We start from the raw sequence: 16039 nt of genomic DNA on the forward strand, positions 1-16039 counted from the left end.
GTGCATCCCCACGAGTTTGCCTAGGTGTTCTCTAACCTGATCCTCCTCAACCAAGGGAAGGTCTTCCTTTCACAAGACTTTCTCTCCTACCTCCAGGGTGTGGGATTCCTGAGGGCTGGCCTTAGCAGTAAAGACTGAAGCAAAGAAGGCATTCAGTAACTCCACCTTCTCTGTATCCTCCACCAGCCAGGCACCCACCTCATTCAGCAGTGGGCCCACATGTTCCCTAGTCTTCCTTTTGGTGCTGATGTATTTGAAAAAGCCCTTCTAGTTGTCCTTGACATCCCTTGCCAGTTTTAATTCCAGCTGGGCCTTAGCCTTCCTTGTTGCATCCCTACATTATCTGACTACATCCCTATGTTCCTCCCAAGTGGCCAGTCCATTTTTCCATGTTCATTAAACTTCCTTCTTTCCTTTGAGTTTTTCCAGTTCCTTGCTCATCCATGCAGGTCTCCTGCCTCCTTTGCTTGATTTCCTATTCTTTGGGATGCACTGATCTTGAGCTCAAAGTGGTGCTTGAATATTGACCAGCTCTCTTGGGCCCCCTTACCTTCTACAGCCCTAACCCATGGGCTTCTCCCAAGCAGGTCTTTGAAGAGACCAAAGTGAGCTCTCCTGAAGTCCAGGGTTGTAATCCTAGTTATTGCTCTGCTCCTTCCATGCAGGATCCTGAACTCCACCATCTCATGGTCACTGCAGCCAAGGCTGCCCCCAACCTTCGCATCCTCAACAAATCCTTCTTTGTTAGTACAAGGTCCAGCAGCACTCCTCTCCTCGTGGGCTTCTCCACCATTTGCATCAAAAAGTCAATGCTCTGCAGGAGTCTCCTGGACTGTGTGTGCCTGGCTGTGTTGCCTTTCTAGCAATATTTCCTGCAGATTTAAACTTGCCTTGACCAAAACGTTCCTGGAGCAGCAGTGAGGAAGCAATTTCCAGCCCAGCATCCCAGGAGTAGTACGGGAGGGGAGCACCCTGTGCAAGGGGGACCCTTCAGAGGTGGGGTCCCAGCTGGCAGAGCTGGGTTGCAGAGCCGTCAAGCACACCGACCTCATGGGCAGTGACTCCGAAGAGGACCATGGGGCGACCAGGTTGCTGGGGGCATGGAGTCCATCTCAGGGCTGGCTCCAGGGAAGGGACCAGAGTAGCTAAGATGCTGGCTGAGGAGATGGTGCACAAGAAGGAAGGATACAGGTTCCCAGGGACACTTCCTCGAGCAGAGGTAGCATCACGTGGTGTATGTGGATCTCCAGAATGTTCTCACGAGGCCCTTCACCAGAGGAGGCACAGCAGGAAAGGGCCAGGGAATACAGCAGAACTGGTTGCACCCAGCAGCTGGCAGCAACATGGTCGCTGAGGTGGGGTGTGTGGGGGACCGGGGTTGCCACCCTGGCCCGCCGGTGGAGGGACAGGCTCCTCGCCACGGGCGCCCTCCGGCCGCCGGGCGTCGCTGTGTCTCCCGCGCCGCCCCGTCTCCATGGTGAGGCGGCGCTGCGGGCCATGGCGGACCCGCTGCAGAGCGCGGGCGGTGCCGTCTATCGCTCCCGCGACCCAGTGCACAACCTGCGCCTCCGGTGAGCGGCCGCCCTCGGCCCGGCCCAGTCCAGCCCGGCCCTTCGTAACGCTCCCTCCCTCCCTCCTTCCCTGCAGGGTCCGCATCCAGCGGGTCACGTCGGCCGGGCCCCTCCTGCCGCAGGCCCCGCCGCTGCTCGCCGGCCCGCGCGGCCCCGAGCTCCTGGGCCTGGCCGACCGCGCCGCCACCGGTACGCGGGGCGCCCGGGGCGGGGGTGGGGGGGAGCGGGCGGGGGCAGCGCCGGCAGAGGTGACCGGGCCGTCTCCCGCAGGTACCCGGCGGCCCTCGGACGAGGAGGAGGAGGAGGCCGAGGTGGGATGGCAGGAGAAGCTCTTCAGCCAGGTGGATGTGCGGCGGGGGGCGGGCCGGGAGGAGGCTGGGGGGGGGGGGGGGGGGTTGTGTCTCCGCGTTGTGCCGCCCGACGGCGCTTTCCTGTAGGGTCTCCCGCCTCGGGTGAGCCGCTGTGCCGCAGCCCTTCCAGGTGCCGGTGGGTGCCGCATGCCTGAGCAGTGTCGGAGCCGCCCCGGAGCTCGGGGCGTTCGCTGGGATTCCCAAAGGATCTTGTCTCTCTCTGTGGTGGCTTTGGAAATCTCAGCTGAAAAGTTTGTGGCTCTGACAGTGACGGTGAAAGGTAGCTTTTGTGCTTTACGCGTGTGGTGCTCTCAGTTTGAGGTGGATCTGTACCAAAATGAGTCAGCCTGCCAGACTCCCCTGGATCGGCAGTACCACAAGGAGATCCTGAAACTGGAGAAGGCCGGAGGTCGGAAGAACTATCGCATCTTCACCTACATTGATCATGACCGATTCACCAACCTAGAGGAGGTACCAGCTCTTAGTTACACATAATCTATACAGCAGTGTCTGTCAAAACCACCAGCCTACTGGTGAGGGAATGTTTGGCAGTTCTTGGCCATGCAGAAGCAAGCCAGATATGCTGTATGCAGGAGAACATACTGCTTCTGCAGAGCAGCTTCACCCGGTGCTCCAGACCGGGGACGAGATGTCCCCGTTTCACAATCATGGTCGGGGCAGCTTGGAGGGACTTGGCTTTGCAGCATTTCTCTGTAGGTAACTTGCTGGGCGGTGTTTTTCTGTACTTTGCTGCAAGAACAGCGAATGAAATCTACAGTCTTTTAGCAGTTTTGTCCTTGCATGCGTATGTGTACATACCTGATCTCTCCTCTAAGAGTGGAGTTGTGTTTGGAAAAGATGTCCTGTCCCTTTCTTGTGTTTGGGAAAGATGTCTTGTTATGATGTCCTTGTAAAATTAAGTTAGTTCCCATCTGTTTCTCTTTTTCAGCACTGCCAGAAGGTAACTGACTCAGATCATGAGGTGCCATCGTATCTGGCAGAGAGGATGGCCAATGTGAGGAGGAGAAGACAAGACCGTAGGCCAATGTGAGTGCAAAGTGGGACTTGGAGTTTGCTAATGCAGATTTCCTGGTCCTGGCGCCCCAGCTGCGGAGCAGCCTGGTCCGTGGAAGTTGGTGGCTTGAGCTGTGTCACTTGTAATCTGGTAGTTTGAGTCCTCGTCATCAGGGGTTCGATGCTGCCTGTGCCGGACTGCTGAGGTGAGCTGTGACTTGTGCTGCTCTGTTGTTGACAGAGAAGCAAGTTCTCTGAAGTCGAAAATCATCACCTGGGAACCCTCAGAAGAATTTATAAAGAACAATCATGTGATTAACACTCCTGTCCAGACCATGTACATCATGGGGGACTTGGGACCTTATGGGAAGTAAGTAAAATTCTGAAGTAATCATAATTTCCCAGAAGGAAACCCATCTTCCCTTCTTCCTCAAATTTCCTGTTTCTTTCATTAGTTAAGGGAGAGAATTCCAAGAGCTCAGTAACTCGGGCTGCTATTTCTTTCTGCCTCTTTCCTCAATTGGGAGGTAACTGAGTGTATCCCTCCAAAAGGCTTCTTAAACTAATGTAGGAATGTATGGATGTGTTTGTTCCCTTCTGTACCCCCGTATGCCTTTACCAGCTCTGCTCTTCCAGAGCAAGAAAATGTCCATGTTCTCTGTTTAGACTGTATTTCTTGATGCCTTCCATTAGGCTCGGTCACAGGGAGTACGAACATGTTCTTTGCACAATAAAGGTGGATGGCAATGGGGTGATCACGGTGAAGCCTGACTTTACTGGCACCAAAGGAGCCTACCGGTGAGTGGGACAGGGCTGGTACCTCTTGTGGGACCGATACAGGGGGTTGAAATGACTGTCTCCTGATCGCCCTTCAGGCACTGGGTCAGCACTTAAATTGAGGGATATTTTTTAGTTTTATTCCAGAGATTCTTAAGACAAGATTATTGTGTACTTGTGCTTGGTCCCACTGTGTGTGTGATGTGTGGGGCTTTGCTGCCACACCCTTGGGATACAGGTCATGCGTATGCTGGACACAAGCAAGTCTCCCCCTTTTTGAGTCATTGATACCGGCAGGCACTTGGGAGCGAGGAGAGGGCCGTTAGTGCCCTTGTGCTACTGCACAGGCCTGGTGGAGGAGGGGGCTGCTGTGTCAGGATGGCACAGTTGATGCTGTTGCTGCCTGTGCCTATTCTCTGCGTAACAGGGGGGGGTTTGCCCATGTGTTTTGGTGTTCTGCAGGATCGAGCTGGATGGAGAGAAGCGAGAGGTGTGGAAATACACCATCGAGAACGCATCTGTCCAAGTGCAGCCAGAGGAAGAGGAACGCGAGCAGCGTGTGTTCAGAGACGTAAGGACCAGCCTCCACTGATTATATTGACTAGCTCTCCTGATTTGACAGAGGCAGCTCAAACCCTCGCGTAGATGTAATTGTTAATGCTGTAGACACCTAGAGTTGACAAAATGAATGTCACTGGCGCTGAGGCCCATCATGCCCAGCAATTTGAGAACTCCAACAAATACTCCCTGACCGCTTCATTCCTTACTCTCGGTAGAGGCCTTGTCCAGTGTTGGTTGTGTTGGCCTCTGTCTGCAGTGATCTGTGTGGTGAGAACTGATGCAAGAAACCACCTAAATTTGTGCCTTTCTATTGTCACCTGCCTATGGTTTTCCTTCCTTTTGAGCAGTGGGCAAACCCTTTCCTTGGTCTTCCTCTTGCTGCCTGTATACTTACCGAATGATTTCTTATTACCCGTAATGTCCCAGGATATTTGGATCTCATTTTATGTCTTGATGTTTCTGAATTGCCTTTTTGGCTATGGCAGTTTATAAAGGTACTTAATGTTTTAGTTTATCATTTGTATGTTTCCTTATTGTTTTTGTGGTGAATAAGGAAATCCTGATTTCACCACACTGGTCTCCCATCTGTTGATTTCATTGGAATAGTTTATGCCTGTGTTTTTAACATGTAATTTAAGATCTGCTGATTCTTCAGAGCTTCTTTGTCCCTTAGATTGGCCTTTGACACGGTCTTCTCGTTAGGAGTTATGCATCTTTGTTCTATTAGATTCTCACATTTTCTCTATCTGCTATAACAATTAAAAAACCCTTGTGTGCTAAGCCTGTCAACAATTTAAATTGATTTTATGTTAATATCCGTTACAATGTTTGCAATAAGTAAAAACATTTATAATCAAAAAGACACTTTTTCTAATCCACTTGTTCTGTTTTCAGCTGTACAGTCGGCACAAGGAATACCTCAGTGGTCTTGTAGGCTCAGAATTTGAAACGGTGAGTACCAGTGGGGCTCGGCTGGGACCTGGAGCCCTGCTGCCTTTGGAGACTGTTGACTCCTTAGCACAGCTGCCGCTTGTACCACAGTCTCCAAAGACTGTTTCATTCTGGGACTGTGTTGGCAGCATTTACCTTGTGGCTTCCAACAGAAAATTGGGTCAAAGGGGACAGGTTGGAATTGATACAGGGCCTGCAGAGATCCATCCTGCTGCAGTCGGAGCAGTGGCAGAGTGCGCTGAGCGCTGCAGTCTCTGTGAAACCTTATGTACTGTCTGAAGGCCTTTGACTATAATACTTCAAGAAGAAAGGAGGGTTTATATCTTTTAGGATAGTGATTGCTGTTAACTTCTTGAATGTTAAACACATCTGTGTGCCACTTTGTTCAAGTAAACAGCCCCTCCCACCTCCAAACTCAGGCACAGTTTTCCCTTCTCACTGAACTCACTGAACAGATGGCAATCTTTTTTGTTCAAATCTTGTTTGCAGAAGTATGAAAGTTGTACTTTCTTGTACTTTGATGGAGTGTCTCAGCTCGTCCTATGTTTCTCCCCTGCCACCTTGGGCAAGTGCAGGAATACTACAGGAGAAACAGGACTATGATGTCTGCAAGTGACTTCTTACTACATTTTATATCCATCTTGAAGTCTGTGAAAGACCTGATTTACAGAGCAGTGAACTCCTGCAGTCTAGGAGTTTGGTCTCTCTAGGGAGCCTTCTGGAAAGGACGGTATGAGAAGTCATGATTCCTACCTGGCCAGCAGAGTGAAGCATTTGTGTATAGATGTCTGTGAAATAGCCGTGTGAGACCCTGTTGGGAGGGGATTGTATGAGGTTCCACCAGTGGTCATTGAACCATTTATCTTGTTTTTCTGCTTGTTCTTGCAGACTCTTCCTGGTACACTGCGGCTTTTTGTGAATGGAGAAATAGGTGAGTCCTTATTATAAACAGGAACTACAGGGGCAAATCTGGTTTTGCTGGGATGGCTGAGACGATGAAAGGTCCTAGGATTCTTGGATCACAGGCTGGTCCAGAGTAGGTGATTGTCTCCCTAGAATCCTTTACTTCCTCCTTCTCCTCCCCTGTTTTTGCAGACAAACCCCTTGAGTGGCATTTACAGATTGGAGGTTACAAATACTGCAGCTGTCCTAGGAAGGCATACAGATCTGAAAAAAGGAGAGCAGATTGGGAAATTGATAGAGACTGTAGCAAAGAAAGCAATTAAATGTGTGACCTCCCTAATCTGGTTAGTGATATGGGGACAGGGCTAGTCTAGAGAAGGAATCTTTCATATTCATGTTGCTTTGAAGACCCTGGCTTTTCCCAGCTTCCAGCAGTAACTCATTGTTTCTGAGGTTATTGGTGCTGGCTCTCCCAAAAGCCTACAGTGAGTAGTAGAGGAGTTTGTGTGGAAGTGAGCAGCTGAAGTTCATTCTCTCTTCTTCTCAGTTTCAGCTCAAGGCTATGAGTATGACAACCTCTATGTTCATTTCTTCCTGGAGTTGCCTAACCGTAAGCATTCACGTTTCCAGCCATGTCACAGCAGTTTAAGAAATGAAGCATGCTTTGGCCAGCCCATCAGATCAGCTCTCCTGAAAGTCAGTAAAAGTTAATGTAGGGGCTGGGATCTAATCAGAGCTTTTCAGAGCTAAAATTGCAGAACTCAATTGTTTGAACTAAACTCATGTCTGGGAGAAAGTAGCATCTTCCCCTCTTGTCTTTTCCAAATCAGGCTGGGACATAGAGGTCCAGTGGCTTCTCAGCCAGTGGTGATGGTGTCCAGCAGTATAAAGAGTGAACTTTGGGTAGCCTTCCTGTCTCCTCCGTCTCAGCAGTAACCTTGTCTGATTTCAGTGCTCACCATCATGTTTTGTGCTGACACCAACATACTAAATTTTGACTGATAAATAAGGTTTGCAGCACTAACGTGCACATCCTGCTGCATGTTTTATTCCCTTGAAGCTGTGGCTCTGGCTCCCCTCTATGGTTATATCCTGATGTTCATCCAGAGAGGTACCACTTTTGCTTCTCAGTACATTTAGATAAGGTTCTGCTTTTCTCTTAAGGTGGAGTTGGTGCTTTCCATCAACAGTTCAGGGTGTTCTGGAGAGCAGCCATTGCCTGCAACAAGATGGGGTGGGACACACCTAGGGAAATTCAGTGTGGGTGATGTGATCTGTTACCCTGGTCATCTGGGACTGACATTCTCTTTTTGAGCTGCTCTGGTCTGTGAGCCCTCCCTCTCACCACTGTGCTCATGTTCTCCTCTTCTCCCAGAGTGGTCGAGCCCCGCGTTCCAGCAGCTATCAGGAGTGACACAGACCTGTGCCACCAAGACAGTAGGCTGGGTAAGGACGCTTTTAAACCTGCGGAGCAGAGTTTGAACAGGCATTCTCTCTGAAGTGGAACACGTGTAACAAGCTACAGATAGATTCAGCAGAGATTGGGACTTGAGAGCTCGTTTCAAGGACAGAGCGTGTTTGGGATTCTCCTCATTATGGTTATAGTTGCGATTTTTCAGGGTGCCACTGTGTCGAAATAAAACTAGACCAAATAAAACTTTTTGCTTCCTTTTGGATGGCTGATTGCCTTTGGAGCTTTGATTTTTGTGTTCTCAGAGTTAATGAAGCATTGTTCTGTCTTGCCTGGGGCAGGAATGCACACAGTCTCTACACTGATTTCTCAAAATGAACCCCTCCTATCTGGGAAGTTGGTTCCATTGCTGTCTTCAGCTCCTCTCCTACAAAATTTGAATTTTATCAACTTTTTGATGTCTTTTATGTGAACTAATTTGCATATTACAAAAATCATTATCATACAACATTTCAGTAATACCATTGTTTGAGGTATTTTGCTTGTCTCCTGTAAAGACCGTGGTGGTGTAATAGTTGTGCAGCTGGCTGAATTGCCATTTGAGGTGTGTTACTCTTTCCCCTTTTTCATTATTTTTAACTGTTCCATCGACATGGCACTTGGGAGTGTATGCAGGTCCATCATGCGGTCAGGTGTTTGTTAGTGAGATGTGATTGATCTTGTTTGGGCGTCGTTACCTCTTCTCCACCATTCGTTCTTTTCTCCCTGCTCTCTGTGCCCCCTGCAATGCTAGTGATGAATTTTCTTGTCCAGGAATCTCATCTCTGTCCTGTTCCTTTTCTAGGATAATGTGGCATACTTCTGCTACCCCTTCACTTTGGAGATGTTTTTCACCCAAGGAGATGAATCAGAAGGTGTGTGGCATGTTGTTGGCTCCTCACCAGGATGAAATGACAGCTTTAAACAAAGGGAAATGTTGCTCATTCAGCAGATATTCACCCTGTCACCCCACAGCCTCGGAACACATACTGTATTTGCCCTGCCCAGCAATGCATTAGCATTTGTATGGATTCATTGATGTTGCCCTGCTTCCAGGCTATAGTCAGCTTTATCCAGTTGCAAAACTACTTGGATCTTAGCTTGTCTGTCTCAAAATGTCTGGCACGCTGCTCTGTGTTGCCATGCCCAGTGTACTGCAAAGAGCCCTGGGACGCTGCAGCAGAAGAAACAGGCAGCTTTTTTGTACACAACTAAAACTCTGTGCTGAGTTTTATGTTTGTAGACACACTCAGTGACGTGTGTAATCTTTGTATAGTTTATGTCACTTTGAAACTTCCAGCTCTGTTTTAAGCTGGGCTTCTCTGCTGCCTATTCCTGCTGCTTCACTCTGCTGCTGCTGCCTCCTCACCAACCCCGTTGCTCTTTGGATTGCAATTGCTAGGGACAGCTTTGCGGCATGCCTTGCCACTTGAATCAATGCACGCATTGTATTTGAGTATTCAACCAAGACTAATGAATTTTCAACCTAGAATAAACACGATGAGTTTGTTTCACTGTGGAAAAAAGAAATACTTGGACACTTGTAGGAGAATCCAAGTTAATAATCCCCCAATAATGGTGGGAAAGGTCAGAGATGAAAAGGTTCCCCTGTTTGGCATCAGATTGTTCACAAAAGATTGTCTTGTCTGCCCAGAGATAACTGAAGAACTAGTTTGGACTTGCTGTCAAACAAAGAGTTTCCCAAATTTTTAACATCATATCAATAATTCTGTTTTCATCCTCAAATCTGCGGGTTCAGCTTTTACAGGGAAAAATAATCACCCATACATCTAGGTTTGTCATTGTAGAAGAAATACAGAAAGGACTTCCTACTAGTGGAGTTGGGCATTTAGCTTTTTTTTTTTGTCTGTCATAGTCTCCCAAAGCTGTGATCTGCTCCCCTTCCTTGCAGACAGTCTTCCTCAGTGGCCTGTTCTCTACTTTGAGGTCCTGTCCCTGGACTTCTGGCAGAGGTATCGTGTTGAAGGATATGGTTCTTTGGTGCTGCCAGTATCTCCAGGTAAAACATCCTTGAGGCATTATGTTGATTGTCTGGGAGAGCGGTTCTCTTGGGAGTGGATTCAGCTAGTCTTGGGGAGGCTTTGCCTTTGCCTGCTGAAGGGGATAGTTAGCTGTCTGTAGGGCAGCAAAGAAGGATTTGATGCATCCTGCACTGTTCTGCCTTTTTGTTGAGAAGCATCACGTGTTGCTGTCCGTGCTCCTTCGGTGATTTTGTCACAAAATCTTGTGTGGCAAAGCTCTGGGGTGATGCTGCATATCCATCTGTACCATAGCAGTAGCCCTCTCTGTCCCACATGGAATCTGAGGGTCACAACTATTCTGACACCCACATGCAGTAAAGAGATGCTCCTCATGGGCAGGGGGTACTTTCACCTCTGGCTGTGTGACTGTATGGGGCTGACTCACTGGGAAAATGTTATAGGGGTACCGTGCAGTGTTTCCATTTGAGCCTGCTGTGGTTTGGGTCAGCAGCTCTCCATCTGCTGTGCTGTCCTCTGTGACTGAATGGATTGTTGGTCATAGCTACTAAGCTGTCCTGTTGTCCTGGGACAGGTCTCCACACACTCACCATCCCAACCTGGCGCCCTGTGGAGCTGGGGACAGTCGCTGAGCTGAGGAGATTTTTCATTGGTGGATCTCCTGAGCTGGAGGACATAACCTACGTCAGGATACCATCGACCTTCAAGGTGGGCTTAGCTGCAGGGCATTGCTCTTGCTGGGAGATGCTCTCAGCTTCAGGTATCTGTGGACAGCCTGGACCAGATTTCAACAAGGATGGGCTGGTGGTCCTGTCCCTCTGACTCAAGAAATGTCTCCTCTGTGACACTCGTGAGCATGGACAGAGGAACAGGCAAATGCTGAGGCAGAGCTCTCTGCCTTCTGAGGTGTGCGCAGCTTAGAGAAGTGGGTTAATATGGACCAAAGCCTGGACTTTCCCCTGCCTGTGCTGGCCCTGCCTGGGAAGTGTGTGTCAGGTCAGCATTTGTTACCAGCTATAGACTTCTTCCTGCATTTTTGTAAGGAATCTGGGCTGTACTGTGCGTGGAACAGTTTCCTGAAGCAAGAAGCTGATGGGTGTGAGGCAGTCAGAAATTTCACATTCTTAAGAAAGCTGCAGAGGTGCTCGCTGGTGTAATGAGCAAGTTGATCTTAGTAGCACCTTTGTGTGGGAATGAGCCCCAATGTAGTTGTTGAAACCTTCCTCCAGCATGGCACTGTCAGCTTGCTAGTGTATAGGTCCTGCCCTCAGCACAGCCTGGTACCATCTGCCCGTCTTTCTGACCTCGCTTTCTGTGTGTAGTGGGGAAGGGAGAGAGTCTGTGCCCACAGGAGTGCGTGCTGCTGGTGGGTACGCTCATTTTCGCTCGGGTCAGCCTGCTGCAGCAGTTTACAGGCTGTGGTTACTCTAACTTGTGCCATCATTGCAGGGAGAGCGTCTGAGCCGCTTTGGTTTTCGCACAGAGACAACAGGGAGTGTCACGTTCCGGCTTCACTGCCTGCAGCAGTCTAGGTAAGTACAGCAAAGCGAATGTGAGCTCCATCTCATGTCCTGTGTTTTGGCAGCTCTGACCTCCTGCTGTACTTCTGTGCAGAGCCTTTCTGGAAACCAGTGCCCTGAGGCAGCGCATGCAGAGTGTACTGGACCGGCTTGGAGGCTTCAGCCAGCAGAGCTCTGTCTACAACGTTTTGGGTAGGTCTTTCAGTGTCATTCTCCCTGGCAAGCCTTTGGCTCACTTTTGCCCCATTTTTACAGAGTGGGCAGGATATTTCAGGACACTCCATTACTGTGGGGATAATTACCCCCCCCCCCCATAGAATCATAAAGGTTGGAAAAGACCTCTAAGATCAAGTCCAACTGTCAACCCATCACCAGCATGCCTACTAAACCATGTCTCAAAGTGCCACGTCTACACATTTTTTTAACACCTCCAGGGATGGTGACTCCACCACCTCTGGACAGCCTGTTCCAATGCCTGACCACTTTTGGTGAAGAAATTTCTCCTAATATCCAATCTGAACCTCCCCTGGCACAACTTGAGGCCATTTCCTCTCATCCTATCACTCATTACTTGGGAGAAGAGACCAACACCCACCTCACTACAACCTCCTTTCAGGTAGTTGTAGAGAGCGATAAGGCCTCCCCTCAGCCTCCTCTTCTCCAGACTAAACAATGCCAGTTCCCTCAGCTGCTCCTCATAAGACTTGTTCTCCATGGGCTCTCTATGAGTCCATAGCAGAAGTTAAATGTTCTGATCTGAGCTGGAAACGTCAAGAGGCATCAGCTCTCAGCAAACAGGAGGGATAACCACACTCTGAGGGCAAAGCCTAGGCTGGGGTGCCCAGTCTTGCCGGGCACTGAGCATAGCTTGTGGCGCTGATGCACAGGCTCTGTCTCAGATTCCATTATGCGCAGAGCAAAGACAGTGCTAGAAATAAGTGAAGAGAGCAGCAAGGACCAGGTGCTTTGTTGGTGGAACTTAGTAATAGGAAGTGAGACTCCTGCTCCAGGAGAGATGATGTTCACTGGACAGACTTATCCCTCCCCTTCCTTGTCTGATGTGTTCTGGCTTGCTGTCACCTGCTGTGTTGTAGAGGCTTTTCAGAGGGCACGGCGCCGGATGCAGGAAGCACGCGAGAGCCTTCCTCGAGACCTCATCGGCACCTCTGCCTCCGCTGTGCACCAGTTGCAGGAACCATGATCAATCGCCTCCACTGCCTGGGAGCACTCAGCATCTTCTCTCTGACATGAGCTCCCCTTGTTCAGCAGGAGTCAGTGCTGGTGCCTGGAAGCCTTTGAAGCCCTTTCTTTGTCATTTTCCCTGGATGGGGGAAGGAGTCTGTAACATCCAGACCCAGAATCTTTGCTTTCCACAGATACCTGTGGAAGGAGCCCCATTTTTTTCAGGGCATTTTGTTACCAGACCCTAATAATACAACCAATTGTTCACACTTCTGCTGAGCAGACTAAAATACTGACATGGGACCTGCGAACCCTTTTACATCTTTTCAGGAACTGAATAGTAAATACTTTGGTAAATTTAGTTTTCTTCTTAAAGAAGAGGGTGATGTTGAAGGTCAAGGTATGAATGCTGTTTGAGATTTAATTGAGTAGATAACTTCTTGAGAAGTGCTGATAATCGTCTGCATTTGTAACTGTAGGTCAGTCAAATAGTAAAATGAATCTCTTCACCTGTGCCTTAAGATTGATTCATTCCTAGAGAGAGAGCTCTGCCATGCGTAATATATGAAATCAAAGCAAAGGAATGACGTAACAGATTGAGAATGGGAGAAAAGGCTTACATTCTGTATTTCCTTGTATGTGCCAGTAACATTTCTGGCTCTGCAGTGCTGAGCAGGAGGATTCACAGAATCACAGAATAGTTTGGGTTGGAAGGGACCTCAAAGCCCATCTAGTTCCAACCTCCCTGCCATGGGCAGGGACACCCTCCACTAGCCCAGGTTGCCCAAAGCCCCATCCAACCTGGCCTTGAACGCTGCCAGGGAGCCAGGGGCAGCCACAGCTTCTCTGGGCAACCTGTGCCAGGGCCTCACCACCCTCACAGGGAAGAATTTCTTCCTCAGATCTCATCTCCATCTCCCCTCCTTCACCTTCAGGCCATTCCCCCTTGTCCTGTCACTCCATGCCCTTGTCACCAGTCCCTCACCATCTTTCCTGTAGCCCCTTCGGGGACTGGAAGGGGCTCTAAGGTCTCCCCGCAGCCTTCTCTTCTCAGGCTGAACCACCCCAACTCTCTCAGCCTGTCTCCATAGCAGAGGTGCTCCAGCCCTCTGACCATCTCCATGGCCTCCTCTGGACTCGCTCCAACAGCTCCATGGCCACCTTGTCCTGGGGACCCCCAAGCTGAACGCAGTACTGCAGGGGGGTCTCACCAGAGCAGAGTAGAGGGGCAGAATCCCCTCCCTCAACCTGCTGGTCACGCTGCTGGGGATGCAGCCCAGGACATGGTTGGCTGTCTGGGCTGCCAGCACACATTGCCAGATCATGTTTAGCTTCTCATCCCCCAACACCACCAAATCCTTCTCCTCAGGGCTGCTCTCCATCCATTCTCCACCCAGTCTGGAGTTGTGCTGGGATTGCGCTGACCCACGTGCAGGACCTTGCACTTGGCCTTGTTGAACTTCATGCGGTTCACATGGGCCCAGCTCTCCAGCCTGTCCAGGTCCCTCTGGATGGCATCCCTTCCCTCCAGCGTGTCGACCACGCCACACAGCTTGGTGTCATTGGCAAACTTGCTGAGGGTGCACTCGATCCCACTGTCCATGTCGCCGACAAAGATGTTGAACAGTGCCGGTCCCAGTACCGACCCCTGAGGAACACCACTTGTCACCGTTCTCCACTTGGACGTTGAACCATTGACTGCAACTCTTTGAGTGTGACCATCCAGCCCATTCCTTATCCACTAAGTGGTCCATCCATCGAATCCGTGTCTCTCCAATTTAGAGACAAGGATGTCATGCGGGACAGTGTGAAATGCTTTGCACAAGGTAGATGACGTCTGTCACTTTTCCCTGATTCACCAATGGTGTAACCCCATCATAGAAGGCCACCAAATTTGTCAGGCACGATTTGCCCTTAGTGAAGCCGTGTTGACAGTCACCAGTCATCTCCTTATTTTCCATGTTTCTGAGCATAGTTTCCAGGAGGATCTGCCTCATGATCTTGCCAGGGACAGAGGTGAGACTGACCAGTCTGTAGTTCCCCAGGTCTTCCTTTTTTCCCCCTTCTTAAAAATGGGGGTTATGTTCCCCCTCTTCCAGTCAGTGGGAACTTCACCGGACTGCCAGGACTTCTCAAATATGATGGAGAGTGGCCTGGCCACTTCATCTGCCAGTACCCTCAGGATCCGGGGATGCATCTCATGAGGTCCCATGGACTTGTGCACCTTCAGGTTCCTCAGATAGTCTATAACCTGATCTCCTCCTACCGTGTGTGGTTCTTTGTTCTCCCAGTCCCTGCCTTTGCTTTCTGCAGCTTGGGCAGTGGGGCTGGAGCCCTTGCTGGTGAAGACTGAGGCAAAGAAGTCATTGAGTTCCTCAGTCTTCTCCATATCCAGATCTCCTGTTTCATTCCGGAGGAGGCCCGCATTTTCCCTTGTCTTCCTCTTATCACTGACGTACCTATCGAAGCTTTTCTTGTTGCCCTTGATGTCCCCGGGCAGATTTAATTCTGTCAGGGCTTTGGTTTTCCTAACCTGATCCCTGGCTGCTGAGACAGTTTCTCTGTATTCCTCCCAGGCCACCTGCCCTTGCTTCCACCCTCTGTAGGCTTCCTTTTTGTGTTTGAGTTTGCCCAGGAGCTCCTTGTTCATCCATGGGGGCCTCTTGGTGTTTTTGCCTGACTTCCTCTTTGTGGAGATGCATCGTTTCTGAGCTTGGAGGAGGTGACCCTTGAATACTAACCATCTTTCTTGGGCCCCTCTTCCCTCCAGGGCTTTGTCCCATGGTACTCTACCAAGCAGGTCCCTGAAGAGGCCAAAGTCTGCTCTCCTGAAGTCCAGGGTAGTGAGCTTGCTGTCCGCCCTGCTCGACGCCCTGAGGATCTTGAACTCCACCATTTCATGGTCACTGTGGCCAAGGCTGGCCTTGAGCTTCACATTCCCCACCAGCCCCTCCTTGTTGGTGAGAACAAGGTCCAGCATGGCACCTCTCCTCGTTGGCTCCTCTATCACATGGAGAAAGAAGTTATCATCAATGTATTCAGGAACTTCCTGGATTGCTTGTGCCCTGCTGTGTGTCCTTCCAACAGATATCGGGGTGGTTGAAGTCCCCCATGAGGACCAGGGCTTGACCGTGAGGCTGCTCCTATCTGTCTATAGAGGCCTCATCCACTCCATCTTCCACCTGGTTGGGTGGCCTGTAGCAGACTCCCACTATAGTGTCCCCTTCCCAGCGCTCCCTTTAATCCTGACTCATAAGCTCTCAGTGAGCTCCTCACCTGTCCCCAGGTGGAGCTGCATGCCCTACAGCTGGTCATTGACACAGGGGTGACATCCCCTCCTTGTCTGCCCTGCCTGTCCTTTCTAAAGAGTCTGTACCCTTCCATCCGAACGGAACAGTCATAGGAGCCATCCCACCACATCTCCATGATGCTGATGAGATCACAGCCCTGCAGGCGTGCGCACATCTCCAACTCCTCTTGTCTATTGCCCGTGCTACGTGCGTTTGCATAGAGGCATTTCAGTTGCCTCCCCCCCCAGCCCCGATGAAGCTGGAGTGACTAGAATTCCTTTGTGCTGCACTTTGGGTGCTCTGCTGACCTGTGATCCTTCACCCAGATCTGGGCAACTGCTGCGGGCACTACCTGCGCTTCAGAGTCCCTTAGCGCCGCTCCCAGGGCTCCGTTGTCCTTCCCGATGCTCCTCAGACTGCTCCTGGCTGAGTCACGGGTGCCCACGTGAAACAGCAGCAGCGGATAACAG

The 16039-nt window shown here is 50.2% G+C and overlaps 1 protein-coding gene across 6 annotated transcripts; it reads left to right on the forward strand.

The window, feature by feature from the left end:
• The first annotated feature begins 1468 nt into the window (after positions 1 to 1468).
• On the forward strand, positions 1469 to 12700 carry MKS1 (MKS transition zone complex subunit 1). Of its 6 annotated transcripts, XM_075771431.1 has the most exons (18): positions 1469 to 1571; positions 1648 to 1760; positions 1842 to 1912; positions 2237 to 2392; positions 2871 to 2968; positions 3177 to 3305; positions 3629 to 3733; positions 4175 to 4283; positions 5168 to 5224; positions 6113 to 6155; positions 6675 to 6737; positions 7503 to 7573; positions 8383 to 8452; positions 9490 to 9597; positions 10152 to 10285; positions 11027 to 11109; positions 11192 to 11289; positions 12192 to 12700. In XM_075771431.1, the coding sequence occupies exons 1-18, from the start codon at positions 1498 to 1500 to the stop codon at positions 12296 to 12298; spliced, it is 1689 nt and encodes a 562-aa protein (XP_075627546.1). In that variant the 5' UTR covers positions 1469 to 1497; the 3' UTR covers positions 12299 to 12700. The 6 variants fall into 6 exon arrangements, with proteins under 6 accessions (XP_075627546.1, XP_075627544.1, XP_075627548.1 ...); XM_075771429.1 differs by having other exon boundaries at positions 1648 to 1912; XM_075771433.1 differs by lacking the exon at positions 3629 to 3733.
• The last annotated feature ends 3339 nt before the right edge of the window (positions 12701 to 16039 follow it).

Source organism: Balearica regulorum, chromosome 19 (genome assembly GCF_011004875.1).
Source record: "Balearica regulorum gibbericeps isolate bBalReg1 chromosome 19, bBalReg1.pri, whole genome shotgun sequence".
NCBI classification, from domain to species: Eukaryota; Metazoa; Chordata; class Aves; order Gruiformes; family Gruidae; genus Balearica; species Balearica regulorum.